The sequence below is a fragment of the Oculina patagonica genome, chromosome 2 (assembly GCF_052425735.1).
Source record: "Oculina patagonica isolate OP01 chromosome 2, crgOcupat, whole genome shotgun sequence".
NCBI classification, from domain to species: Eukaryota; Metazoa; Cnidaria; class Anthozoa; order Scleractinia; family Oculinidae; genus Oculina; species Oculina patagonica.
The window spans coordinates 29,751,507-29,779,309 of record NC_135759.1 but is presented as its reverse complement, the minus strand read 5'-3'; the positions used below and the strand labels follow the sequence as shown (position 1 = coordinate 29,779,309).

Sequence of the window (27,803 nt, the reverse complement as noted above, 5' to 3'; positions counted from 1 at the left end):
GAGCTGGATTTCCGGCGTCATAACGGCATGTTTTGTTTACTGAAAGATACACTCGACGTTTAGTTAGCTTAGTCGGCTTGGGAAACTATTTTAAAAATGAATGTTGTAATAGTTAATTAATAGTAATCTAGAATTAACCCACTCTCGATTGGAGTCTGTTCTGGATTCGCGCTACCTTTTCGCCGCGAAAGAATTTTGTAACATTTCGCTAGTGGAAAGAGGTACTGTAAGAACAGTATCAATAACTCAAAAGGAGTAACTTCTTTGTAGCTCTGAATTAAGACGTATGATAAAATTTTAGAATAAGAAACTTTCGATATATGGTTTTCATATTGTTTTTGTCAATTTCCTTTTGTGGCAGATTTTTTGAGAATCAGCTTTTCTTTCGTGTGATGACAGACACAGGACAGAACGAGAGGTGGATGAGAAAGATGCCGAAGATGAATAGGCACCGAAAAACGACAAGAACCGTCAAGGACTTATCTTTAGAGGGCGGGGAGTTTTGGCATACTGTATTTCGAGGACTGGACTGGACTAGTAAAACGCGGACTAGTAAAACGCGGACTTGTAAAACGCGGACTAGTATAATGGTGGATTTCCACTGACGCGTAATTTTTTACGTGGGGGAAAAATTTTAAGACAACGTATGAACGACTTGCGTGAACGTTTACGCAAGCCATTCATACATTGTCTCTAAATTTCTTCACGCACGTAAAAAATTACGCGTCAGTGGAAATCCACCATAACGCGGACTAGTAAAACGCGGACTTGTAAAACGCGGACTAGTAAAACGCGGACTCAGGTAAAACGCGGACTTGTAAAAGGCGGACTAGTAAAACGCGGACTAGTAAAACGCGGACTTGTAAAACGAGGACTAGTAAAACGCGGACTTGTAAAACGCGGACTTGTAAAACGAGGGCTTGTTAAGCACGGACTTGTAGAACGCGGACTTGTAAAACAAGCGCTTGTAAATCGGATAAAACTAAACGGTTTAGCGAGCGAAACAATTTGTGTTTGAAGCTCTTGTGTGTTTCTTCGACGGCATATTTCTAGCTTTTTTGAGCACTCTATGGTCTGTTTTAGCGTGGAGATGTTTTTGCAGTATAGCACATGTTCGTTCTGCAAACCCCTACTAAAACAACGGGATTGATGCTATGAGTTGTGTGCATATGTTTCTTTCTTTCCACTACTTGACGTCTGTTGAGTGCAGTCGTTTGTATTGCTCGCACGAGGTAGAACGGGGCCCGTCCAGAAATCAACAGTCAATCGTAAATAAAGGTGACGGGCCTACATGACTCCTACGTTCGTGACATTAGAATATTTGCCGTTAAATGTTTAAATTCGGTCTTTCGACCTTATTTGCTTCTGACTTCTTTCTGAGGGTACTGTTTTAATTTGGGGGCAGTATGTGGTAAATAAAGGTGACGGGCCTACACGACTCCTACGTTCGTGACATTAGAACATTTGCCGTTATATGTTCAAATTCGGTCTTTCGACCTTATTTGCTTCTGACTTCTTTCTAAGGTTACTGTTTTTTTTGACACATTATGTATTGAAGAGAGCCGTAAGATGATTGTGGCCAAGGAATTCGAAGTGTCTAGAGGCGTTTTACAAGTCCGCGTTTTACTAGTCCGCGTTTTACTAGTCCAGTCCAGTCTACAAGTTAAAGATACATCAAGACCACCCCACTGTGAATTGCCATAGCACAGACAAAATTATAGTCAATATCTTTTGTGTTTTTAAGTGAATTACATAAGAACCAAGGCATGTCTTGTCTTGCCTTACATTGACATGCAATAATTTGGAAATACTAAGCTCGTAACAGTTTAAGACAGAATCCATCAGGAATTTGAGTAACATTAATTTTAGTTACGCAAAAATTGAGCACCAGAATAATTTAAATCCTTGTGTTCTTTCATACCTTGTTAAAGGCTTGACATGTGATAACACCAACATAACACCAACAACAGTTCTTTATCAGTGGGGATTGAAGAAAAAAATGGAAACATCATCACACAGTTGACCCCCATGCAAAAACACTCCAGGATGTCACGGGACTGTTTGGTGTCCGTCTGCCAATTTCTAACTTCAAATTCCAATGTTAAATTCACATTAAATTTTCAATATTTCTTAGTTGTCTAAATTTTACTAATTCTTTTAAAAAAACTATCACCTGCCAAACATCCCCAAAAATCACTCAAAAAATTACAAAATACCGCAATACATAGATACATGGGATGAGTGAAGTTTCCTTGGATTCCTTGAAACACCAACAAGATATTTCCGTTTAAGGTGGCTGATAATGGGTTTCAGTATTTCCCAGTCCTTATACTTTGGTTCAGGACTAAAAGCCTTTATCAATTGCTATTACAGTAATGGTATGAAACAAATGTTCAATCATTCATCAACAAGTTGTGATCATTTTCTTGACAATAGTAGTTCCCCGGTAAACAGTTGTAGTACTGTCCCATCAAAGTGCAATGCCTGGAAAATACCGAAAAGCACACGACCTTCAGGCGAAACCGCACCTTACAGTATTACCAATACACTGCACTTTGCTAAGTCTTAAAACTTTACATTGTCTAGTCGTCTACTTCAATCGTTTATTTGTATTGTGTGAGATACATTTATAAATTGAAACCATCATGTCATTAAGTAATAATGCAATCTCGACAACGTTCTAGATATTATATTATGCACACTAATACAGCTCATGCAAGCCCTGTGACTTACACAAACACAGTCGGACTGAGTGCTACTTAAGTAACTGCTTCGTGGTTTCTGCTGTACTGAACCCTGCCTTTCAAGGCAAAGCGCCCGATTTTAAGCTTTTCAAGCTTCTCAATGTTCTTGTTTGTTTATATAAAGGGCCCCTTGCCGAGCTTAACACGCCGGGCCAGGAGAGCGCCCGAAGCTGCACCCTCGGAATAACTTTTTGCTGTTTTATCCGATAGAGCTCAAACTTTGCACAATGATAGAACTTTTTATTCCAAACAATCGTATGATTTTTGTTTTTTGAATTTAACGGTTTTTGGCGGGAAAATGACGTCACAGTGCCTAAGTCAAATTTTTTTTTCTGTTATGGCACAAAAAGTACATGATTCTGAAAGAACTCATTGAGACAAAGTGAAATGCGAAAAAATTATTGAAAAAGCTCAATCCGTCTTGAAGATATAAAGATCTGAATTTTGTAAATGTTCTAAAAATAGTAACAAAATGGCGGAAAATTCAAATTTCCAAACCTTATATCTTCAAGGCGGATTGAGCTTTTTCAATAATTTTTTCGCATTTCACTTTATCTCAATGAGTTCTTTCAGAATCATGTACTTTTTGTGCCATAACAGAAAAAAAAATTTGACTTAGGCACTGTGACGTCATTTTCCCGCCAAAAACCGTTAAATTCAAAAAACAAAAATCATATGATTGTTTGAAATAAAAAGTTCTATCATTGTGCAAAGTTTGAGCTCTATCGGATAAAACAGCAAAAAGTTATTCCGTGGATGCAGCTTCGAGCGCTCTCCTGGCCCGGCGTGTGAAGATGTTTTGAAAAATTTCCATTAACATTTTATTTTGTATCCTTAGGTTTTGTAGTCAATTATTGTATTATTATTATTGTATTGAATTATTGTAGATTATGGTTTAAGGTCGGGACCACAAGGCGACAAGTCGCAGCGACAGGTCTCTGCGACAAGTCGCTCCGTGTTTACTGATTCAACCCAACGGCGCTTGACACGCAGCCGATTTGAAATAGTGGGAATGTGAACTAGTTTTCCAACTAAATATGGCGAAAATACATGACGCCCTGTCATTGGTTAATTTATATTTTGTCGCAGCAAGCTGTCGCAGAAAGGTGCACACGCTACGACAACGCTCCTTTCGCTCTGTCATTTTGTTGCTGCGATCAGTCGCACGAATTCAAACTGGTTTGAATTCGTGCGACTGATCGCAGCGACAATATTCTGTCGCAGGAATGCACCATGTCACACGAGGCAACATGTTGCAGCGAATTGTCGCCTAGTGTGTCCCGACCTTTTTGGTGACAATTCTTCTTACCTTGGCGAGAACACGAATGCCTTTGTGACACATTCCTATGAAGGGATAAAGCTCTCTCTTTCCTTTTTCGTATTTCATCAAGGCCTCGTATATCAGTGCTCCGTTTAAGGTAAAATTAATTGGGACTCGGCTTTCTTCATCGAGTTTGTCAAAGTCGACAAGACAAACAATCAGGTCACCTCGATAGGCCATTTTATCTGTAATGAGATTTCAAAATCAGCTAGCCAAGCAAGTAAAGAAAATCTAAAAAAAAAAAAAAAAAAAAAATAAAAGCTAAAAGCTAAATTTGGACTTAATTCTTGTTTAGCCTATTTTAACAAGTACATAGATGTTCCCTGAGTAAAGGTGCATCTGACATCACGCAAGAAATGTTATCCAAGACCCTGTGTAGAGCAATTGATGTCACTGGTAAGATTAACTAGGTGGGATGGAGGTCTACTTTGCCTCTTTCTTGCAATCTACGAGATTAATTTTGATGGTATGTTTCTGTCAAGAATAACTTAGCTTTGAAGATTATTTATGTTTTTCTAAGGTATTAACCTGAACTGGACACCAGTGAGAAATACTCCCTTACTCCAAATACTTAATATACTAGTTCTGTTCTGAAGAGATGATTTAATGGCTGATACCTTCAACTGGTTGGCCACTTTTGGACCCTTTCTTTTCACAAGCGTCAAGAAGATGACCATCAGAAGTATAATAGCCTATGGTGTCATTAGACTCGCCAGCTGACTTGTGTAGTTTGTGGTTGACCCTTGCCACTCCAACAACCAACTGTCGTTTCTTTCCATCTTCCTGTATCAAGACCTAACAAAAAAGGCATTATTATATAGAGAATAATACATGGTTGCGCGGACATATTGAAATTTATCTTCGAGTGTTCAAATCGATATGTCACGAGTAAGCGCAATTCTGTTTATTATACAAACCTACTAAATTACGATGTTTATGACGATTTTCCGAAGATTTCCGACCATTTACCGAAGATTTCCGAAGATTTCCAAAATGTGGTCCGAAGGCTGTACGAATGTTGCCGAACATTTTCCGAACTTTTTCGAAAATTTCAGAAGTTTGCCGAGGAAGATCCGAAGATGTTTCGACTTAATATCGATGAACTTTGGTTCATTGAACATTATAACATGGTAACCACTGCGATCTGATTGGTCAAAAATGATATCACACATGTGTGGATACCATTTTTATCCACACATGTGTGATACCATTTTTATCGATCTGCTACCACTCGCTATACCACTGCATATTATGTAATAATTATTATTCATTATTTTAAAATAATGTTCAATGTGAAGATATGCAATCTGTGAGTAACGACAACAATGAATGTCTTTCGCGTTTCGTCAAATGTCGATAAAAGCCAGTAAAGTTGTATTCAGGGATCATCATTATCATCAGTTTATACAGGTGATTTCGTCTTTCATGGGCAGTTCTTGTTTTTTGTTTGTGTTATATTATTTTGTTATCTATAACTACGGACTATGCTTTTTAAATATGAAATCAGGTTAAGGATAAATTTCTTTCACTTTAGTTTTTAATTTGCGCTCGGTTCTACTCTTAAAATAATTGCTTTCTTCAAAATGACTCTAAACTGAGTAGCTTGACACACATTTTGAAATAATGATACACAGTGCAATATTTTTACTTTCTTACCTCAAGTTTAGGAAAGTTTTCAGAGAATGGTAGTTTATATCTAGCTCCATGGAAATTTTGTGCTTCCAACTTGCAGGTTTTGCAAAGGTCGCGACCAACATAGTAAATAAACAGCCTTCAATCTGTATTCCAGGACTGATCCATGCCTAACAGTATTAACATTAGCTTAATAAATATTATTTTCATGGTTTTAAATGAATTAATTAATTAATTAACTATTTTTAAATAGTTAATAAATCAGTTAAATGCTTAAAAGCATTTATTAAATATACTTATCGTTCTATTATCCAGTATTATTATAAGTGCACTTTTTACATCATGTCGTGCGATAATTCGTTCTGAACACTTAGTCAGAGACAACGTCTGCCTCATAATATATTCACTTAGTGGCAGATAGGAGTCCATTACAACCAACATCTTTTCTCTCCTGATAATTTATATTTTGGGTACCGAGCAGAGGGATTTCATCACCAACGTCCATTAAAAGCTGTTATCTAAGGCCAGTGCAATGATATTCTTTAGACATAGGCTTAAACTATAGATTCATAGTTGTGGTATGAACTGGAGCGCGTCATACTTACATCAGGACCAACAGGAGCTACCTTGGTGGTGTGAGATTGGTTGAAGAAAACTTTCCGGGCAATTTGATTGCACATTTCACGATTCCTGCGTGTCTCGATTAGCATGTTACTGATCTTGCTTTCATCTTTTAAAGAAAAGTAACGAATACAACATGAGTCCCTTGTCTGACTTTGAACATAATTATAAAAATTATAATTATAAGTTGAACCACCAAATTAAAAAAAACTGTGCTGGAACTCAACCATAGGCCCTTAAAGACATTACAAACATAGTTATACTGTCGTCAGTAATGCTTTTGAAATCACTTGAAATCTGCCACAGCCTTGGAGGGCGCCTTGTGTGTGATTATGTATACTAGTGTCAGGCCTGCAGATTGCGTCACCGACGGATTACAATGTGGACGGACAAAACAGAAAAAAAAAAACTATAAGCTGCAGGTTAAAGGAATGTTTAATAAACAAGCAGAAGTGGTTTATCAAGTTTAAAACACGAGGCGCAGCCGAGTGTTTTAGACGCGATATAGCACGAACTGCGAGTTTATTGAACGGCTTCAAAAACATCTGATGTAGATATTTTCAATCTAATTTGCACTAATATTTAGATTTTGGTTTATTTTGGCCAAGAAAATTGGACAAAATTTAGCTGTATCTTTATCAGATATAGAGACACTCATTAAACATTAATTTCATTTGTATTTTCTTAATGATATCCCCCCCCCCCCCCCCCCCCCCAACCAACATTAATGAGTTTTTGAAAATAGTAATAATAATCCCCCCCAATAACGATCATCATCATCATCAAAAATGTATTTGTTACCTGTTAAAGGGAACGAGGATCCATGCGTTGAAAAGTACACGGCTTTCAGCTTATCGAGAATACTCTCCAAATTTCTGTCCTAAGAGCAATGAATATAAGGTCATAATCAAGAATTTCTTCATGGAGCCTCTAATCATGACAATTGTCTGGAAAAATCATCCTAAATCACAGAAAAGAATTTACCCATAGACGCTAATGTAGTCAGGCCGGATTTGAGCATTTACGTCGCTTACCCATGCAGTAATGACTACATGTATTTTTTTAAAAGAGAAATCTTTAATATGGATTGTTAACCGCATTTCTCTTATTTTTTCTAATAATGAATATTTAACAACTATACACCGAAGTGGAGGATTTACCGAGCCGCGAAGCGGCGATGTAAATATCCACCGCTAGCCACCGACACTCTCGAGGTGAATAGTACTGTTGTTTTAGTATATACTAAAACGGTGAGATAATATAGCCCAAAAAAAAAAGGACGGTTTTCGACTAGTTTATTCTTGTCAAAGGTCACAATTTTCTCGCGCGCGATGCTCGGAGGTGAATAGCAAAGTATAATTAGAGTTTGAGTAGCTAATCAGTGCGCGCCAAAAACGCTATCCACTGTTTTAGTATACAGTCAACCCTCTCTAAGCGGACATCTCTATAAGACGGACACCTGCTGTTGGTCCTGCCACTGCCGTTTTTCAGTCATTTCGCTGTAACTAAACTCCCTATAAGACGAACACCTCTCTAATACGGACAGTTGGAGTCGGTCCCAACTGTGTCCGTCTTAGAGTGAGTTGACTGTGTTATTTACTCACTAAACCAGAAAATATTTGTTAAACAGCCTTTTTACCTTCTCTACACTAGCTGCATCGTCTTCGGATGTGATTCCGGAGTCAGATATTTGACTGTAACACTTGCGAGAGCCATATCTACGTCGACAGGCTTTGAAGCATTTCAGTAATAACATTACAAACTGGGATATCAAATTCAATGGTACTGGAATAGGATGATAGTTGCTGAATGTTCGGATAATGATGGCCTTTCTCAAAGACCATTCTCTAAGCGAGTTGCTCTACAAGGCAAAAAACATTAGTTCGGGTTAACTGTATATTTGATCATCGCCGGAGAAAAAGTAATATCCCAGTAGAAACTAAAACAAAAGAATCAAAGCTTCCTTTAAGGTTTCCATAAGCAATGAGCACCATATCTACCCTTTAAAACGGAGGAGCGAAATATGACCACAAAAAATACTACATACTGCATTTTTTCAATAAAAGTTTTTGAGCCAGGCAAAAAGATTACAATTCTAACTGTTTGCAGAGCATCGGGGACATGAATTTCCTTTATTCATTTCCCGTTTGTTATTACCCTTACGCCCACACAACGTAAAAAAAAAACTAAAAAAAAATTGAAAATGTGCTTAAGAATAAATAACAGAAATAAAATGCCCCCCCCCAATCAGCTAAGAGTGACCTTGGCACTTGCCGACGCTATAATGTAGATGGTACACGTTTCACTGTGACGTAACGAAGAAATAAAAAAGAGAGAAAATTTTAAAGTGGTGTCAGGCCTTTCCCTTACCTCTACTCGCTCGTAAGTACTGGATAGAACAGCGATCATCATATTGACCAGAAGAATGAGCGCTGCTATGATAAAGCCAGCGTACAGTGCTTGCGCAATGTTGTTAGATAACGAGTCACTCGAGGTGAAGGGCTCCACGTCTGCAATGCCGAGAAGTGTCCAACCGAGGTGCTTAACAATTTCCCACCAACTGAATCGGAAGAAAAATTAATAGTCAATCATAAGGAAAGATAATTGTTAGTACGAGATAATAATTATCTGCAGAAACTTCGTTACTAAATACTAAACTTATGAATAAGCCAAGCACCGCAAGTGACGCGATTGTTTTATGGTTATAAGATTTAGCTTAAAAGGGACTAACAAAAAAGAGAAGGACAGCGTGGTTTGTTTGTTCGATTGTTTATTGCATTTACTCGTATTGTTTGTTCGTTGTTCAATAATTTCTTTGTTGGTCGGTCGGTCGGTCAGCTGGTCGGTCGGTCGTGGGCTGCAATCATAGTGGCCCACCAAATAAGGAAAATTCTCTGTGAGAAATAAATACTATTGGTATAACCTACAAACAGAACGGAATAATAGCTCCTAAGTATGCTTCGCTCGATCGCTTATGAATTATATATTTTTTAAAATACATCAAATTACCAAGAGATTCCAGTGCCACTGCATAGCCTTGAGATAAAAAAAAAACAAAGAAATTAAATTATTATCACTTATTAAAGTATTAACAAATTAAGTTATGATTGCAGTAATTAAATTGTAATTGTCTTATTTGCCAAAGCGTAATGTTTTATTTTTCTCAGTTTCTTTTCTGTTGAGAGAAGAAAGATATTGCAATCGGTTCATAGTTCAGGCCAGTGATGACGAAAATTGTTAGTATTAAACCTTTATTTACTAAGACTTATCTCAGTCATGATGAAGCAGGAAAGGTTCTGTTCATCGAATCAAGAATCACCGCATTGCGGAGATATCTTTAAAAAAGCAGTTTTATTCACTTTACGAGCTAAGCTTGGGCAGCAGAAAACCGTTATGTAGCTTGTCAAAATTTAATATTCGTTGAAAATCTAAAACCGTTAGACCAAGGAATATGGAAAAGGCACTGAAGGCGGATAGGTTTTCGTAAAAAAAAAAATTTTCTTACCCTGCAACTTCCTCGTCAACACCCGTATAAGAGTGCTCGGCAATTAGTACTTTGGTCATCGCCAACGAGCATGCTAATATCCCCACAAAAAACTGGATAAATATGATCGCCACGTCTTCGACAATGCTGACGAGAGCAATGTGGGTAATCCCTGTCCCTTTGTTAGCTTCCAAAAGACTCCCGAACACCCGTAAAGTCAAGATGGTAGCGTTGAGGCCATACAAGTATTGCGCAATAACCAGCAGCCGGTTTCCAGCCACATGTGTGGAAATTCCCCACGTGATCACACGCAATATAAATGTGATGAAGTAGACAACAAGAGTGATCAAGTCCAGCACATTCCAACGATCACTAGGAGATAAATTATTACATTATACGTAATTCTTCACTTATTGAACTTTCCTATCATGATAACGTTACGGCTATAAAACTTTACTAAGCCGGGATTTTCATTGGATCTTAAGTAGGTGCCTGTTTGGATCGTGAGCCAAACAGTATCATAGTCGACCACTTGGTTCTGCTAAATAGTGTTAAATGTAATAGTTGACTCAGGCTTTTGAACAAAAACCCGGCTGAATAGGGTTAATAAGACATCGTGAGCTTCTGTTATCCATAATTTAAAATATGGCTGACCTGAAGACGAACTTTCAAAAGACTGAGAGGTTTCGTCATTTAAAAAATTATAATTAACGTAGCGAGTCTGCTCTAAACCTAGCAGCTTTCTACGATTACATCATTTGATTTGAAAAGAAAGCGTTTTGGAATCAAGGTTAAGACGGAAAACATATTTTCCAAGTTGATGCATTCTCCAATCATTAAGTTTAAGAAAACTTTTCTTTCCTAATTAATTCATTTTTGAGCTATGTTCCGCATTCTTCTGTTACCATACGTACCTTAGATATGAGTTAAGCATTCGTGATGCCATTGACTTGACTTTCAGATGTGTTGGTCTTGCTGCCTGTTGTTGCATGGAGGCTGATAACTCCTTAGGTGCACTCTTAAAGCACTGATCGAGCTCCACAACGAAACGGCCCACAAAGAACACCAGAATGGCCCATTCCACCATAGTGAAGGTATTGACCGATGGGGAAAGACATATGGCAACATGAAGACCAAGCAGGGAAAAGTAGCTCAGTGTGTCTCTTGCAAATATGAAGTACGGCGTAACGTAGTAATCAAGGTACAGCTCTGAAATTAACAGTAGTGATATTGCTGTTATTTTTATCGATTATTACACGGGTTAATAAGGCAAATCATGCAAGGGTAAAACCTTTTTAAGGAAAGGAGAAGATTTTATAGCAATGAACGGATACTTCTTCAATGTGAAGTGTTAACCCTATTCAGACCGGGCTTTTTTTGGACCTTCTCAGACCGGGGGGAGGGGGGGCTTCGGAAGCCCCCCTATGTAACTTCCAGAATACTTAAGGAATCACCATGAAACTTATAGGATGTATTGTACGTCCAAAACTCTTTCTTTTGGTATACGTCACGTGGGATGGTGACGTCACATCACGTGACAATTACATCATGATGTCAAAACAGCCGCCATCTTGGATCCGCCATCTTGGATTTAAAAATTTTTCCAAAATGCCAGAAAACCACCCAAAATCATTGCTTAGTACTCAAAATGAATAAAAATGTGCTTTAAACCCGTAAAAATGTAAAAATAATGCCATTTAAGTTGATTTTTATTAACAGAAACACGCAAAATTACAAATTTGGGAAAACATGCCTGTCAAAATGCCGTTGCCATGGTGATGTCAAGTTCCTGACACATCATCCATCCCTAACAATTTGTTGCCAGATAAATTTTAGGAAAACTCAGAAAGTTTGGCAGCGTTTGGTTAAATCTTAAAAAAGTTATAAAAGTTCAAAGAGAGCGCGGGCCTCAAAAGCCCCCCCCCCCCCCGGTCTGAATAGGGTTAAAACGTTTTAGTCAAAAATGAATTAATTTATGATACACGCGATGACATTTCATCGATATTGTTATGTACGTTACATACAGAAAGTGTTGACTGGGAATCACGCAATTATTTAAATTATAATTAAATAGGAGGAAATAGCACTGAAAACAGAAAATTCATGTTTCTGTAATTAAAAAATTCTATAAATTGTTTGAGTGAATTTTATCTATACAGGGATAAAAGATAAAAAAAAATAATTCTTACCACGAAAACTGGCTCCATAAACCACTATTAAAAGAAAACAGCAACAGCAATTGAGTGTAAATTTTAAACTATTTTTTTACAAGGTTACATTGACATCTGCAAATAATGAGATCTTGATTGTAAGTTGAGGGGCCGATCCAGGATTTTTCTTAGGAGGGGTTCACCAATAAACCACATTTTTTTCTGAATAATACCAGTATTAGAAAGTCTTAGAAAGCCACAGGTCATCTCAGGAGGGAGGGGGGAGGGTGCCATCCCCTGCACCTTTCCCCCTAGATCCGCCCTAAGATGTTTTATTATTTCTGAAGTAATAGTAACATGCCTTGTGTAACAACGGCGACAATGCTCTTCTTAAAAAAAGTAAAAAAGTAAAACTATAAACATAATGCACTTTTAAAAATTTAAAAAAAACATCATAGGATTGCAGTTCCTGCCAGATAAATATTTCATTTCATTTTTCAGTTTAATATTTTCCCCAAAATAAAAATACATGATACAAAGTGCTTTATACTAAATTTCTTTTGGAGGAAGACTTAAAGTGTCTATCCAGCCTACAGGTTTTTTTGCGGTTTTCGTATCTCTTTAATGTATAAACAAGTATTCTAAATTTAAGTGCAACATTTTAATTTTTAACGAGGACTAAAAGCACGAACCAACCTCTTAAAAGTTTACGTCCCAAATGTGAAGGATCCTCGCTCACTCTGCCTGAGATAGCACGGTCGGGTATTGAAGCAATGTCCCTTAGGTCGTCCACAGAAGCACTATCTCCTATGGCGATGGGCACAATTTTAACTTCCAGTTCTTTTCTAAGTTTCTTGGCATCAAATTCTAATTTTCCGTGTCTTAACCGAGCCTGGCCGTGCAAACTTGACGTATCATTAGTAAACAAGAAAAGAATCTGTCGACAAGAAAAAAAACCCCGCATTATTAGACCGTGTAATAAGACATTGTCATTCCTTCAGTTTAAAAGTCCATCATTTATTTGTTAATCTCTGATTATTATTGTTGTTGTTGTTGTCAATGTGTTTGACGTTTACTTTCATAAGAACAAACCTTCTTTCTTGCAGTCTGACCCTCAAAGACGATTAATGCTTCTTGAACGTCATCGTCAATTGTCGCACGCGTTCGTTTAGTGTCCCTTTCCATCGCTAGAATTTTCTTTACCAGTGAACATTCGTTATCAAATTGCCTCTGGAATGCCACATGCTGGTATGCTTCTCCTTGCATACTGCTGATCACGCAATAATTAACAGATCTGACTCCGCACTGATGAATGACTCGCGACATGCATTGCTTCATAAGATTAAAGCTCTCGTCTCCAGTTTTTCCCTCGGTATGAAGGATGAAGCAGATGCTGTAATCTATAAAAAAAATTATTAAAAAAACGGTTCTCAAAAGAAATATCAATGCTGACACTGGTTTGTATGCAAAACGAAGAATAAAGTATGACTATGAATTAAATTGCCTTACGAACAGTACTTATTTTGATCCAAAACAACCTGTAAGACGGCACAGGCGGACCAACCATGGAGAATTAACACTTCGCTTTCAACACAAAATTCATTTTTTCAAAGGTTTCGAGCGGGCAATGCATTCAAGATCTTTATTTTTCTCATACTCAATGATTCATCGTGGATAAAATAGATAAAGAATGTCCATTGGCACTTTATTTTAGGTCATGAGCATTAATTTTTCCACGAGGCTAAACGAAAGTTTTACACGAGCTCCTCCTTGCGATGTTGTTCATTGCTCGAAATGATCGTGCCTGTTAGACACAACTATAAATTGCGGCGGTAACTTAAAGTTACATGTACAGATTTTGCTGGTATCGAGAAATAGTTATATCTGAAGCAAAAGAGTGTTTCAAACCTTGATATTTCCTTATCCATATTCTTGCCTTGTCCCTGACGTAGAAAATGGCGAATATGAACGGAAACAGAATCACCTCCAAGAAACACCAAAACCACATGAATGCCCAACTCCAGTAGTGAGACTTCCAAGCATAGAACTGTCCTATCCAACGCTTGTCTAGCAAGTTGTATACAACAGGATGAGAAATAAACTGAAATGCAAAAGAAAAGGTTTAGTAAGTCTGCCTACGGGCATAATTGCCCATCAGGCCGGAGCTCATTTAGATTTCCGTAGCATGAAGCGACTAGTAGTATTTCTTCGCCTCCCTGGATGGGGTGCTAGTCCATCACAGGGTTACCTTCAAGCATTAAATTCACCGGCACACGATACACCTGGGGGAGAATGGCACTATGAGAGTAAAGTGTCCTCCTCAATTATACAACGCAGTGACCCCCGGCTTGAGCTTGAACCAGACTCCTCGATCTGGAGCCCAGCGCACTAACAATCCGCAATTCGGTCACCGCGCCCCCAGAAATGGAAGGTGAGTTATTGATTTATACAGTAGTACGTCTTTTATCCCCATTCGTTGGCCTTCCACGCAATCATGTTGGGTGAATGTTTTTTTTTTTAAATAATATCTAAAAGTAACGATCCAAAAGTTCCGAATTTACAGTTAAAGGAAACCTTCATGGTTAAAACAAGTTGCTGCCATCCTTATGAAAACGTAGCATTATTTGCAATTCAGGGTAATAATGCGTTATTTTTAAATATATATGTCGGTATATTTACCTTCATCTGCTTATATTCAATGGCCTTGTCTATAATAGAGTCAAGAGAATCACCAAAGGCTTCCCGTGATGGTTTGTCCGACTTCAGTGGATCTATCAAGCTTGTTGTAAACTCGTCCACAGAACTTGCTAACTTCTTTAGCTCCTCTACATCTGGTCGTTCTTGCCGAGCTTTGTCCTGAAGGAACCCACTCACCTGAAAATAAGTATTATGAGAGAAAATGCCAGTCCTCAGGATTTTTCTGGATATAGTGAGGGGAAGTTCAACTTACACAGAAACCACCAACAATAGCCCGGTATCAGTGTTACATTATCTGCTAATGATCCTTTGGAATTTGGCAATACTTTGGGTTCAAGATCGTAACGAAAGCTTAAAGCTTCTACATTACTTATAGAAGAGCCAATTAGTCTACGGCGCGAATGAATCTTTGCTTTAATGAGTATGTAGTGTTAACAACATAACTTTTAACCATGCTGATTCAAACGGCTTGTACATCTGTACTCTCATGAGTGGAGCTACAATTATTTTATTGTTTGCATGTTCGAACTCAGACCTTAAATGCTGTAAATAAAACATTCGTTTTGCATCTTCCAAGGGACTGGGGAGTGATTGCGTCATTAATGTCATCGAAGTCGTCAGATTCTAATTTGCTCATCAGATCTGTCAATTGAAATCAATTACACAAATTAATTATATTATCCAATTGTAGGCTGGATATTACAAAAATATAATTTAAATTGTTATTATCTAAGATGGAGGATCCAATACGGTGGATTTGTTAGAATTTATGACGTCTTAGGTAGAATGAGATATTCCAAAAAGAAAACCTTAGTGTGTTTTTTTAATCGTTAGAACTTTGACAACAACAACAACAACAACAACAACAACAACTTTATTCACCCCTTAATATTTTACAAAAAGAAAAAAAATTGCTGACAAGTATAAATAAATAATTAGGGGTCTGGTTGCCTGAAATAACTATAGAGCTAAAAAGGGCAGGCACGAGTGTTACAATTATGTTAATACAAGTTTAGGTTAGTTAGCTAGTTTAAAATGTCCATGTACTGTTTACATACCATCATTCTCTTCCACTCCTTTTTCTGGTGAGTACATCATATCTGAAGAAACAAGTCAATAGTGTTAATATCGTTTTAATGTCAGCAACTATAACTCAGTGCAACGACCACGGGGGTGATATAAACGTTACCACCGTCCGTGAAATGTGGTGCATACGTTTTTTTCAACAGTTGTCTGTCGTTTTTTAAACAAAACGACTTTTTTTAAATATAACCAAAAGTTCTTGGCTTAGCGCAACCACCAATGCCTTTAAGTTAACTTGCCGTTGAAATATATTCGAAAATACCGAATTAACGTAAAGCAACTAGTCATTCGTGTCCTGTTGTTCTTTTCGGTTGTTGGGTTATTGATTCGTAAAACATCCTCTCGTTAAAACCATGAGTTTAGTATACATAGCCATCAAGGGCGTACATGCAACTAGACAAGATTGTTTTTCCTTTTTAAAATACGAATAAATTTAGTTAATACAAGCTACAATACATTCTCAAAATCTTCTTAGCTAGACAAGCGTGGTGATGCAGGCTTAACCCTTTCGACCGTAAATCAATATTTCAGAACGGAACTTTGCACGCAAGCAGCAGGCTCAAACAACTGAGAAACATACCTGCTGGCTGTTCAAATAATCTCTAACAGCCAAGAACTTTTTTGTGGCACAATTTAGATACAGAACTGATAGTACTGAATCAATTTGTGGATACTGGGAGGACGTAGCATCAATGAATACATTGATGTTTCAACGGGATAGACGCTCGTATAACTTCCATGAAGAGAGAACACGAGGACGATGTGAGTAGCAAACGACGAGAAAATCAGACTTATGACGGTAACTATTGTTAATACATGTGATGAGCGTTCGTATTTTTAATAACATGCGCCAATGTACATTCCTGTGGGGCATGATAAAGGTAACGACGGCCACAATTAACGACCCCATTCAGCAATTTACATACCGCTGCATTTTTTGACAGCCGGTTTCTGACATCGATCTTTTGGCTTGTCTCAGGAGAACAGTCCCCATGTATCTTGACAAAAAAAAAACATAAAAGAGTTGAATTTGAAAGAAACGATTCTTCTTAAAACCCCGTTGTACCCACCGAGCGCCTTCCCTTTTTCGCCTAGCCTGTAAACATGCTCTCTAGGGTATATGCGAAGCTGTACAAAACATATTGAAATAAAAGGAGTTTCAGGCGAATAGTTAATTAAGGTAGAGAAGTACTTAAAATGTATTGCTTGCTGTTAACAAAACGGAACAAAGATGTTTTAAAATAGGGAAAATTAAGACAAATCGCAAACTTGATGAGCGTAAAACTTAAGGTTGTTTCAAAGATACGTAGTCCGTGACGCAGTTCCTGTGTTGCATTGTACACCCATTTATTTCTTGGTTTTGTTTTGCTTTGTATTGCTATTGTTGTTTCAGTAATAGGTACAATTGGCATCAAACTTTACGCATGATTTGATTTTCCCGTTAGTACGCATCGAACAACAAGAATAGTGAAGAGAAGCATGGTGTTCGCGTCGAAACTACTCGGTCGAAAGTAATCCAAGGTAAGCTTATTAACTGTGGACACCTCTCTAAACACGATTAATCAATCTTACAATTTATGATCAAGCTGACCCGAATGCGTTTGTTTTCCTTTTTTCAGTGAATAGCGGAAACATTATGAGCTTACCGTTACGACATCCGCTCTCGCTTTGAACAACTTGTGTGAGAACAAGCACTGGGCATTTTGTTTCGTCCACCGATGCCAGCTACATCGAATAAAAACGCAGTTCATCAAATTGTACCACAATGAGCGAGCTTTCGATCCCAAACGATGAGTACGAGGAGGAAAATGTGATTTCTCGAGCGCGTGACTTCTTCAGGAGTGGAGTGACGAGGCTTCAAGAAGGTAACAGCGCTAGCTTGATAAGTTTATTCAGATGTCTTTTAATCAGTCAAAATGAGATGTTGTTATTTCGTTTTCATTAGGGGAAATTTAATGTACCCAAACTACACTGTTTAGTTTCAGTAATTTTAGTTACCGACTCAAGTCATTTAATAGCTGGTCACGCTATGTGTGTATTGTTTGCCCGGCCAGCGGAAATACAATTGAGCCAATATTAACCTCCAAGTGCTATTTGTTTTAAAGATTTTTTTTTAATGGCGATGTTGGCTAGGGCCACGATGGGTGGTTAATAACAATAATGCTCTAACCAGAGCAGGGAACAGAGTCGGGGGACGGGGCATTAAAAAGGGATTTTTTTAAAAAACACACTATGAGAAGAACATTAAATATTGCGTGCTTTATGGGAAAATGAACTTTGAGCCAAAATGGTCTTAAAATTATGGTTATCTTCGCCAATACACAAAATGCATAATTAGCTTTTAGCGATATGTCTCAATCTAAGATCAGAGCCTCGTGCATGTGTAGTAGTTTAGTAATTCTTTACAAAAGTATAGACCGTTTTTTAGGCTTCATCGATTTAAATATTCCTGATTTGATAAGAAAACTCTTGTTGATTGTTTGGCTCATGATGTTCAGTGATAGCGTCCCATTAAGACAATGCTCAATACAGGTTCCATTTTGGTTACTCTTTAAAAATGTGCCCAAAGAAAACGTTATTTTCTTTTGAACTAAAAAAACAAAAAACAAAATCGCGAGCAAGTCAACAGTATATTTTCGTCAACCCTTGATTTTTGTTTCATCAAGGGTAATATTTTAGTTAATCATTTCGTAGTTTGCGTTTCCTGTGGGTCATTATCTTGTGTTTAGCCTATAAAGGTCTGTTCCAGCTCAGAAAGTCAACGTAGTCAACTCGACTGTATATTAATTGTCATGTTAATCTTAGGTGCTGAAGACGTTGTATTGGACTTTCGTAATTTTTGGCGCAGTCATTTTCATTCAAAAGACGAACATCCGGATGGAGGTTAGTGCCATGTGATGGCATATACGCATAGATTATATTCAGAAAAACAGGGAGGTAGACTAATAAAAATGGCTTGGCTTTGGTTGCCAGTAATTATTATGATCAGCTTGAATGCAAATCACTCTTGATTACAGTTTTTAACCCATTGGCTCCCGTACCAGACAAAACTTGCCGTGACAAACGTTGCTATTTGTTCCACTTGTGACGTCATTTGATCGAAAAATAAAACATTACTTATATTCAATCTCTACAAGAGAAAAAGGCCTTCCCAAAAATGCCCAAATTAGAGTGATTGGGTCAGTTATGCTTGAAATACCCACAAAAATGCTTAGAAATTTAAGTGAAAAACTCGTACGAGAATATATTTGCCTTAACCACCCTTGGTTCTTCAGTGGCAAGTATTGCCTGTTTGGATGGCATTTTCTCGGAAATTCCTAAACTGCAAGCAAGCCCAGTTGAAGGCAAACAACTGCAGCAAAAAGATAAGAAAAGGAGAAAAGGGAAAAGTAAGCAAAAAATGTTCAAAAAATACGCTTTTGTCAAAAATCATCGTGAGTCAATGGGTTAATCGAGATATCGGTGTGTAACGCGCGAAGGTCGACAAGCGTGCGCCTAAAATAACCTCATTTTACATTTTGCCCAAAGAATTCACCATTAAATATGATTCTTAGTACTCTAGTAAATACCAGTAACCGAGGCATTTTTTTTTTTTCTCAGAACAAATATCTACTGACCCAGATGACAATGGGACTGATGGAGGAATTGAGATAAGTGAAGGTACTTTGATTATGTTTCAGCCAATCAGTTGATTTTGGAAGAATATTTTTTTGTGAAACTGAAGCACTTTGTACAGTTAGATTCCATATTTTATGACAAAAACCCCATAAATGTTTCTTCTTCTTTTACCATGCCATAATTTTCTAAAGGCCGCTCTGAACAGAAATTAAATACGTCGTGCTTTATTTCTCTATGTTATTGTCAGAGTCTAAGCATCGTATCTCATTTGATTTACTTACAGCCGAGACGAAAATCAAATACATCGTTGAAAACATTTCCACAGTATATGTTGATGAGATCGAAGATGCTGTCACAGCGGAGAATCTTTGCCTCTGTCAAAATCCCGTTACAACAGCTTTTGAGGTGAGCCCATGCATTATTTTTTTAAACGCTTGTGTTTTGGATCAAACAAGTTTCCTTAAAACTTTAATAAGCGCTCGATGTTATTTGTCAAGCAGTTGAGAGAAATGCAACGTCGTCTAAGACGATTTTGACTTTACTTTTTCAGCAAGTGGTCCAAAACCGACTGTTATTTACATTTTCTAACGTTGTACTGCCAGTTGTTGTGATATACCTCATCCGGCCAATTTAGTGAGAGAATCACATCATACGTATGTTTACAAACAAGTTAACGAGGTGAAGCGTGTAAGGCATGGGCCAGTCGTCCACGTCCCAAATACCTGCTCTACGTTTAGCCGTTATTTTGCACGATAGATTATTGTTTGTGTTTTAATCCTATCCAGTATCAAATCGGACAAGTGAATTAAGATGAAGCAGCAATGTTATCAACATGAGTTGTCACAGAGTTTGATTTTGCTTGATAATAGGTTTCTACGAGACTAAGGGAGCTTGCCTTGAGCCGGGATGAGAGTGCGGTCTTTCTTAACACACTTGCAGAACAGGTGGAAGACTTTTCTGTTACGCTGATGGACCAAGTCAACAGCAAGGAAGAAATATCCATTGAGCACGAGAAGCAAAATATGGATACGTACGCATCTTTACTTGATGGTATAACAGAGTCAGCCATTCGCTTCTCACAGAAGAAGGTTAGAAAACACTTTTTTTCATGAGAAGTAATAGTAAAGCCCACTTATTTCTTTGAGTTTATAGACCCATGGTTTACATCGCTACTGTCACTGCGGAATAGGCAACCATGACGCAGATGACGCCATTTAGTTTTGTACCCGCTAGAGTTGATGCTTTGTGTTCGCAGCAAAAATTTTGGTTAGCATCGGCGTTTTCACAGTCGGCGCTTAGCGCCGACCGTGTCTGTCTGTCATGTGGTAACCAGTATCTTCCGAGTCGCATTAACCAGCACATTGACGACTTTTACCAGAAAGAACATTTACTACAGGATTTGATACATGGCTCGGTGTACTGCCAGGTACGACAGTTACTTTGTTTCTTCCCGTCTTACAGTATGGAGCCGATTAATCAATTCGCATTCTTTTCTGCTGTCACTATCTAATCAGAAGCCGAAGACAGCTCTCATTAAGCTGCACTACTGAGAAAATGGAATAAATTAAAAGTAATCAAACTTTTGCCGTTGCTAGAGTTTATCCTCGCTGAGATCTCTCATAACAGCAAAACATGGCAAAATGATGTCAGGCTGTTGTTGTCGCGTTTTTATAATTAAATTTGCGTTTATCTTTAATCTTTCAGATTTTGTTTTGCATAATTTCGCTTTGTTTTGTTTATTCACTTGGCTTTAACAGTTCATTTTAAAAATCGTATGTCCTCGTTCCATCTTCAAGAAGAGAAGGCCAGAAACCATTGGAAAACACGAGCCGCCAGGGAGACTTTTCTTCATAAACATCCCAAACCGAAAATTGATTTCCAAACAATTTTGTAGATAAAAGAGCCAAGACATCAAGCGAAAGAATTGACTGTTGTAACGGATGTGCAAAAAAGAAAAACTGATTAACAGCAGGGGCAGCCGTAGTGTCAACTATTTCTGGTGATTGAGACTTTCAACTACACAGATTTAGTCAAGTTCACTGCATTTGTGAGCGTCGGGACTTGAAATCACGTCTGCTACAATTTTTAATATAAATCTACGTCGGGTTACTAGAGAAACCGGACAATGTTTGAGTTAAGATACCTGCAAACTATGTCGACCTTGAAATTAATGGGGTGAGATGTAACGAGATGTTTCATTCATTGTATTGCTTGGTAATATATCTGTAACGATACGTTTTTGGTTCAATCGAATTAAATAATTACATGACAGAACCATTGTATTTTTAATTCGTCTGCAGTTCGTGTCCCATCCATTGGCATACAGACTGTTGAATCAAAGGTGGAACTATGGTTTGCCATCTCAATGCCTGCCAGGAAAGAAACTTAGATTGATGCTCTATATATTTACCATACTCGACACGATTTTGACGCCTGTTTTGTTTCCAGTCATCACATATGCGTTTTACAAGGACCAGACAGTTTGCCCTACATCGAGGGGAAAAAGAGAAGACAGGTCATTAAGAGGTATGCATCCATTTGTTTTTATCTGAAAAGCAGCAAATACATCCAGACGGGGAAAAGGAAGCTCAATTCTTCCAGTTTCGTTTGCTTTAGTTTCGTTATGACACAAATGCTGCTGATGAACAGTGGTTGCAATATCTTTTTTATCTCACTTAGCTTTTTTCAAAGAACGGAGAGCCTTATATAGCTTTCATGCCATCCCTAGGGCCAGCAATGGGACGTTATTTTTTATTACTAAGTTACTATAACGGATGTCGTTGTCTCTTGCAGATATGTACTTGGACTACTTAACAACGCCTTTCGTCATCTTTTTAAAGGACAAACTAAGTCAAGTGGTCTTCATTGCACTGCATTTTAGGATGTGTATCTTGCCGTCTTCTGTTGCACCGAGGACCGAAGAATTCCTAATTCTGATATTTTACGTTGGTTTACTACTCTCGGAATTCCAGCAGTATCACACATCTCAATCCAGAGTTTATCTAAGGTAGGTTAGCGTGAATCTATGACAAAACTATTGATCAGTTGATCAAATGTTGGATAACGCTATCCACCGGATAAAGTCACTACAATATTGAAAAAAAAAAACTAGTTGAAACAAACGCATATCACGCATTTTTCACAAATGCCGTGACTTGCAAGCAAGTAAAAATATTTTATCCCCCTCTCCCGCTACTCGATATTGTTTCCTTGAGGTTTGCAGTTCGCCAGGTTTTGTTTCCACAACACGACAGCATTAATAACATAATAAACGGGAGCGGGGAATGAAAAGCTGAACTGTGGTACCTAAGTTAGATGAAATTTGCCAAGAGTTTCAACAGTTTTGTCCAAGATTTAGTTTGACTCTTCTTTGACTTTGTAGAAACATGTGGAACTATGTTGATGTAGCGACACTTACACTCCACGCCCTCATATTCTTTCTTCGAATCGCTTCGATCACTCGCGGTGGAGATCCATACCATAACCGATTACTAGAGGTGGTGAACTACTTGTACGGCATCAACACGTTGCTCCTCGTGCTGAGATTCTCCAGCATTCTGGAAGTTAACAAAACTGTTGGTCCTCTTCAGTTGGCTTTGTTCCGAATGTGCATCGACTTAGTAATCATTTTGGTTCAGTTCGTTTTTGTTATTGTGGCTTTCTCCGTGGCTATCACAATGGCCTACACAGCTGAGATGTCCTATCTGACGCCAACACGCCAACAAGAAAACAACGGGACTCAATTAATAAAGTTTGTGCTTACGTTTTGCTGTTAGAGCAGTGTCGTAAAACCAAAACCAAAGCAATCACTCCGGCCAATCACATGGGGCGCAAACAATCCAGTGAACCAATCAAATCTCGAAGCAAATACATGTAACCGGCGTGAAGCACGGGAAAACGTGCGCGAGCGAGTCACGATTGGTTTTGGTTTTACTTCTGATTGGTTGAGAAAATGGCGCGAGATTTTTAAACCAATCACTAAGCGTAGCAATGCAAAACAAATGCAGACGCACATTACTCTATCAAATACTGTTACTTTGTTTGGTGCAGAGGAATCATGTTTATTTGTTTTCTTGATTTTTTTTTATCCTCGAGCAGTTTTTTAAACCCAGTAAGTTGTTTTGTCGAAATTTTAGATCAGCAAGTCATTGTCACAGTTACAAAGAAAATTTATGCACTAGAAGCGTTTTCAAAGTTTGATCAGTTTTAATTTGTTTACATTAGAAAACTATAAATTAAAGATAAATTAATGATTTTAAGAGTCGGTGATCATGAATTTAGCACTGCTGTACTTATTGGGGACAAAATAAACAAAAACAAAATACATTAATTCACATTTTGTTTTAATTTTTCCCACTATTGCAGCTTTTGCGCAAAAGGGACATCGGCCTGGTAAGTTATTCTCTTGGGTGCGATACATAGCAAATTGGTCTGGTGTTATGATTGTTTTGAAAGCCGGCATGCTCGTCTTTTCGAGCGTTTGGTGTTATAATCCTATACAATCATAGATCACCCAGTGACCAATCGCCCATAGTTTAATGACTCAAATAAAGGTTGTATTTAACTCCATACCAAGAAGAAAATAATGTACTTAACGGTGGGAGTTAATAAGCAAAAAATAGCTAAGTATGGGCCCTAGGGATAAAGTTTCCAAGCTCGGAACAACCACAACCACTACATTCTACATGAAAGTATTGAAGAAGGCGACATAAAGGGGCACGCATAAGAAAAAAATATTTTTCGCGAAGGAAAATTCCAGTGTCTATATGAGTATATGGGCTGATTGAAGCACCACAATTAATGCACTTTAAAGTAAGTTAAAAAGGCTCTTTTATACAGCTGCTGTTTTTCTTTATGCGCAAACGAACGCTGTGATGTTTTTTTCTTTAATTCGTTTTCCAGCTTATTCAAAGCATCCACACATCTCATCTGGTCTGTGTTTGGTCTGACCGAACTAGAGACAATGGAGTCTCATGACCAGTTGACCGCAGTTGTCGTCGGTGTCTTGTACGTCATGTTCTTGATTCTCTCGGTGATTATGCTGGTCAACATGCTCGTTGCTCTTCTCACAAACACATACAACAAAGTGGAGGTAAGAAAACTCATTCTAAGAGTGATAAACACTTTCTCTAGTGAGAATGAAGTAAATTATCAAATTATTAAGGGCCGGCTCCAGTTTGGATGCACCATCTAACTACTTGTCAAAACTTAGTGGACGATGATTTTATTGCAGTTTGTTAAGACAATTTCATTTTAAGCTTAGGCTGATAATTTGTAGAAAGAATTGGAGTTGTAGAAGGGTATAATTTTTTCTCTAATGGTAAAATGTTTTGTCGACCGTTTGTATTAACTGGATTTTTGTTACAAATCAGTCTTCTTAAATTTGTGGAAAAAAGGAGTTTCTCATTTGTTGAATCTCATTTCTTAATCTGAGCTTTGTAGAACCGAGTGGTATTTTGTCTTATGTTAAATTGTTCTACTTTTAGACTAACGCAGATGTAGAATGGAAGTTTTCCCGGGCTGTGGTAGCAGATGAATACAGACGATATCATCCCATAGTTGTGCCCTTCAACATCATTTCCGTTCCTCTCTCCCACTGTTACATCAAGATTTATGGAGATAACCGAGCAAAGGTTTGTCCAAAAATCTCTGTACAGTTTCGAGTACATTATCCCGCACAATGATTTTTAGTTGTAGCAAGTGCAAGTGTGAGACACAATCGTTTAAAATATTCCTGTTCAAGGCATGCGCTGGTTTCGGGTCTCTTCCCAGTCTCACTCCACATATCTACCGTCTCTCCAATCTCAATCACTTTTTGATGTCGCGGTCGTGTCATGAATGCCTGTTCCCCACCCTCCGAATGGCTGGTTCAAAATGTTTTGATTTAATCTTAAATTCCATCCTCTATGCATAAATTGCAATCTACTCTACTAAGGGGTGGAAGCGCAGAGACCTCAGTGGTTGGCGCGCTTGACTCTGGATCGAGCGGTTTAGGTTTGAGCCATGGACGAGGTCATTATGTTGCGTCCTTTTTGGCAAGACACTTTACTCTCGCATTGCGGCCTCTCTCCGCCCAGGGTATTTTCCTGTGAATCATTCAGCTTCCTGTGTAACGCAATTATTGTGGTTTTCTTTAACCTCAGAAAGCTCAAAACCGGCGAAAAATTTATGAGAAGTTCTACAATGTAGTGCTCTTCCCAACAATTACGAAGCGCTATCTGGAAAAGCACGGCGATTCATTTCCGATGTCAAGTAAGTCAGGGGTAAAATATACAGTTGGCTCCTGATAACCCCTCGAATTTTATTCACCTATTAGACTGTCATGAGCCCGAGTTTTTGGGGACGTTATTTAACGAAGCCTTGAGTGTCTACTAAAATGCTTCATACTGGATCAATACTGCAATTGCAAGTAGAGTGTTTCTCTGTAGAGAAATGGCATGGCATAAATGCCTGTTTTAATTTGATCTTAATGTCAACGGAGTAAACATCATCACATCACAAGCTTGTGTCTCATTCAAACTGAACTGCTGGGGGTTCTGGAACCCTTCCTATCAACTATTTCAAATTGTTGTGTCTTTTTTGATAACTGTTTTTGTGTGTCATGGTCATGGAGATCACTTTCACAACTGGTCATTCTCTTTTCGAACTCAAATTTATCTATTTTAGTCATACATTGGTTGTGGTTGAGGTTAGCTTTTGGATTGAAATATTAGCTAATGCTTCAATCTCCAAATCATGAACTTCCAACAGGTCGTTGCATTGTTATAAAATAACAGCAAAAGTATTCCCCACGACAACTAAATATGCCCCAAAACCAAAAAAATATTACACTTAACGGCAAATCCATTTCATTTCTAGTTGATGCGAAAGTTGACCTTCTTCATAAAGATATGAAGAAAATAATGGAGAAGCTGGACGTCGTTTTGAGTAGACCACACGGAAACCAGGTAAGGCCTAAATACATCATCGCCATGTCTTGATGTCTTTTCTGATAATTAGCTTTGTGTTCTCTGCACAAGGAAGCCTACAAAAGTCTATAAAAATTATAACTAATCAGGGAAATTACATTGTTCAAAATCGTAAATCTGAGAACATACAATTAACAAGTTTGGCAGTCATGGGCGAAATCATATAAACAATCTAGTTACGTATGCTTGCGCATGGAGAAAACTTCAGAGACAGACTTAGAGGAAAAAAATAACTTAACGACACCTTGTCAAACGTATTTCATTTGATCTTTGTTTAAGGCCCAGGAACAATTCGAGAATAGAAGACAACACCTAGAGGAGCCCGTATACTACCATTCAACAGTTTAAGCTATTTGATGGAGGAATAATTAGCAAATGAGGTCACGAACGCGGTCGTAATGATAATAACGCGCAGGTATGACGGTGATAATGATGGCAATGATGATGGCGTGGCTGATGACACTGATGATAGCCGTATTGATGATGGTGATGAAAGTGATGATAATAACAGGATAATGACGACGACGATCATAATGATGGCGATCATGATGACGATGATGACGATGACAACGACGACGATGATGATGAGATGATGATGATGGTGATGATGATGACGATAAATACGAACTATGATGACTTTCATTTTTTTCGCAATTTATTTATTTTATAGTTTTCTGAATGCATGCATTTAATGTACCAGTTAAGAAGAAAGGAAAACTCGATGACGTAATTACATAACACTTGAGACCTTATTACACAGAAAAATACAACGTTCGGTGCACTTAGGCTAATAAATGAACAAAGTAAGAACATGTTAAAATATACGGTTAAATAATAATAATGATAAATTAAGTAAGTAAATCAGTGTAAAAAGTCTTCCATCTAACTTGTATATATAGCAATGCCTGCAATTACCACCAAAACGGCCGAATCTTTCCGCTTCAGCAAAAAAATCAAACCAAAACAAACAAACAAACAAAAAAACCGATGTTAGCAGAGAAGGTATCCCGCAATCACCCACGTCTCTCTTTAGGCAAGCGCGATGGTGAAACGGAAAAAAGCACGAAGTTACCTCGGCGGCTATCTTGCAGGCCGGTCGAAACCATATGAGGACCAGTCGTTACAGTAAATCAACGTAACAGTGAGAAATAAAAAAAAAGGAAAAAAACGATCGTCCTAATGATAAATGACCATCTGAACCTCAACTTTCCATTTTAATCGGTTAAATTGGAAAAAGGAGACATTTGAAAACGCTGTATAAAATATTTTCCGTTCACACTTGTCCGCATAAATTTGAAAACGCATCTATTTTGGTCAAAAACGGATAGAATACGTTTAGAAATACCCATTTTGAAAGGCGTTTTCCAAAAGTTCCATTTTCAAATTGTTTTCCGTCCACACTAAAACGCAAAGCCGGCATTTTCAAATCATTCTACTTCCCGAGTTCCGTTTTCTGTGACAATTTATCTGAATCAGTGTAGACGG

At 37.9% G+C, this 27,803-nt stretch overlaps 2 protein-coding genes across 2 annotated transcripts in view; one reads left to right on the top strand and one right to left on the bottom strand.

Moving 5' to 3' along the window:
* Window positions 1–27,803, bottom strand: part of LOC144642279 (uncharacterized) — a 45,429-nt gene that overhangs the window by 6,119 nt on the left and 11,507 nt on the right. The window contains exons 2-18 of the mRNA XM_078501256.1: window positions 16,659–16,730; window positions 15,708–15,749; window positions 15,185–15,291; window positions 14,632–14,826; window positions 13,861–14,053; window positions 13,045–13,352; window positions 12,649–12,889; window positions 11,992–12,015; window positions 10,717–11,011; window positions 9,824–10,174; window positions 9,328–9,354; window positions 8,689–8,878; window positions 7,958–8,179; window positions 7,120–7,198; window positions 6,303–6,427; window positions 4,683–4,860; window positions 4,054–4,250 (exon numbers count right to left, since the gene is read on the bottom strand). Of these exons, the coding sequence (XP_078357382.1) occupies window positions 4,054–4,250; window positions 4,683–4,860; window positions 6,303–6,427; window positions 7,120–7,198; window positions 7,958–8,179; window positions 8,689–8,878; window positions 9,328–9,354; window positions 9,824–10,174; window positions 10,717–11,011; window positions 11,992–12,015; window positions 12,649–12,889; window positions 13,045–13,352; window positions 13,861–14,053; window positions 14,632–14,826; window positions 15,185–15,291; window positions 15,708–15,747 (2,772 nt within the window). The 5' untranslated portion in view covers window positions 15,748–15,749; window positions 16,659–16,730. The remainder of the gene's footprint in view (window positions 1–4,053; window positions 4,251–4,682; window positions 4,861–6,302; window positions 6,428–7,119; window positions 7,199–7,957; window positions 8,180–8,688; window positions 8,879–9,327; window positions 9,355–9,823; window positions 10,175–10,716; window positions 11,012–11,991; window positions 12,016–12,648; window positions 12,890–13,044; window positions 13,353–13,860; window positions 14,054–14,631; window positions 14,827–15,184; window positions 15,292–15,707; window positions 15,750–16,658; window positions 16,731–27,803) is intronic.
* Window positions 17,079–27,566, top strand: LOC144644009 (short transient receptor potential channel 5-like). The gene is made up of 15 exons (XM_078503411.1): window positions 17,079–17,253; window positions 17,352–17,597; window positions 18,538–18,615; window positions 19,333–19,392; window positions 19,634–19,755; window positions 20,220–20,438; window positions 21,651–21,876; window positions 22,144–22,357; window positions 22,733–23,101; window positions 23,716–23,742; window positions 24,253–24,442; window positions 24,837–24,983; window positions 25,494–25,602; window positions 26,209–26,297; window positions 26,598–27,566. The coding sequence occupies exons 2-15, from the start codon at window positions 17,498–17,500 to the stop codon at window positions 26,664–26,666; spliced, it is 2,019 nt and encodes a 672-aa protein (XP_078359537.1). The 5' UTR covers window positions 17,079–17,253; window positions 17,352–17,497; the 3' UTR covers window positions 26,667–27,566.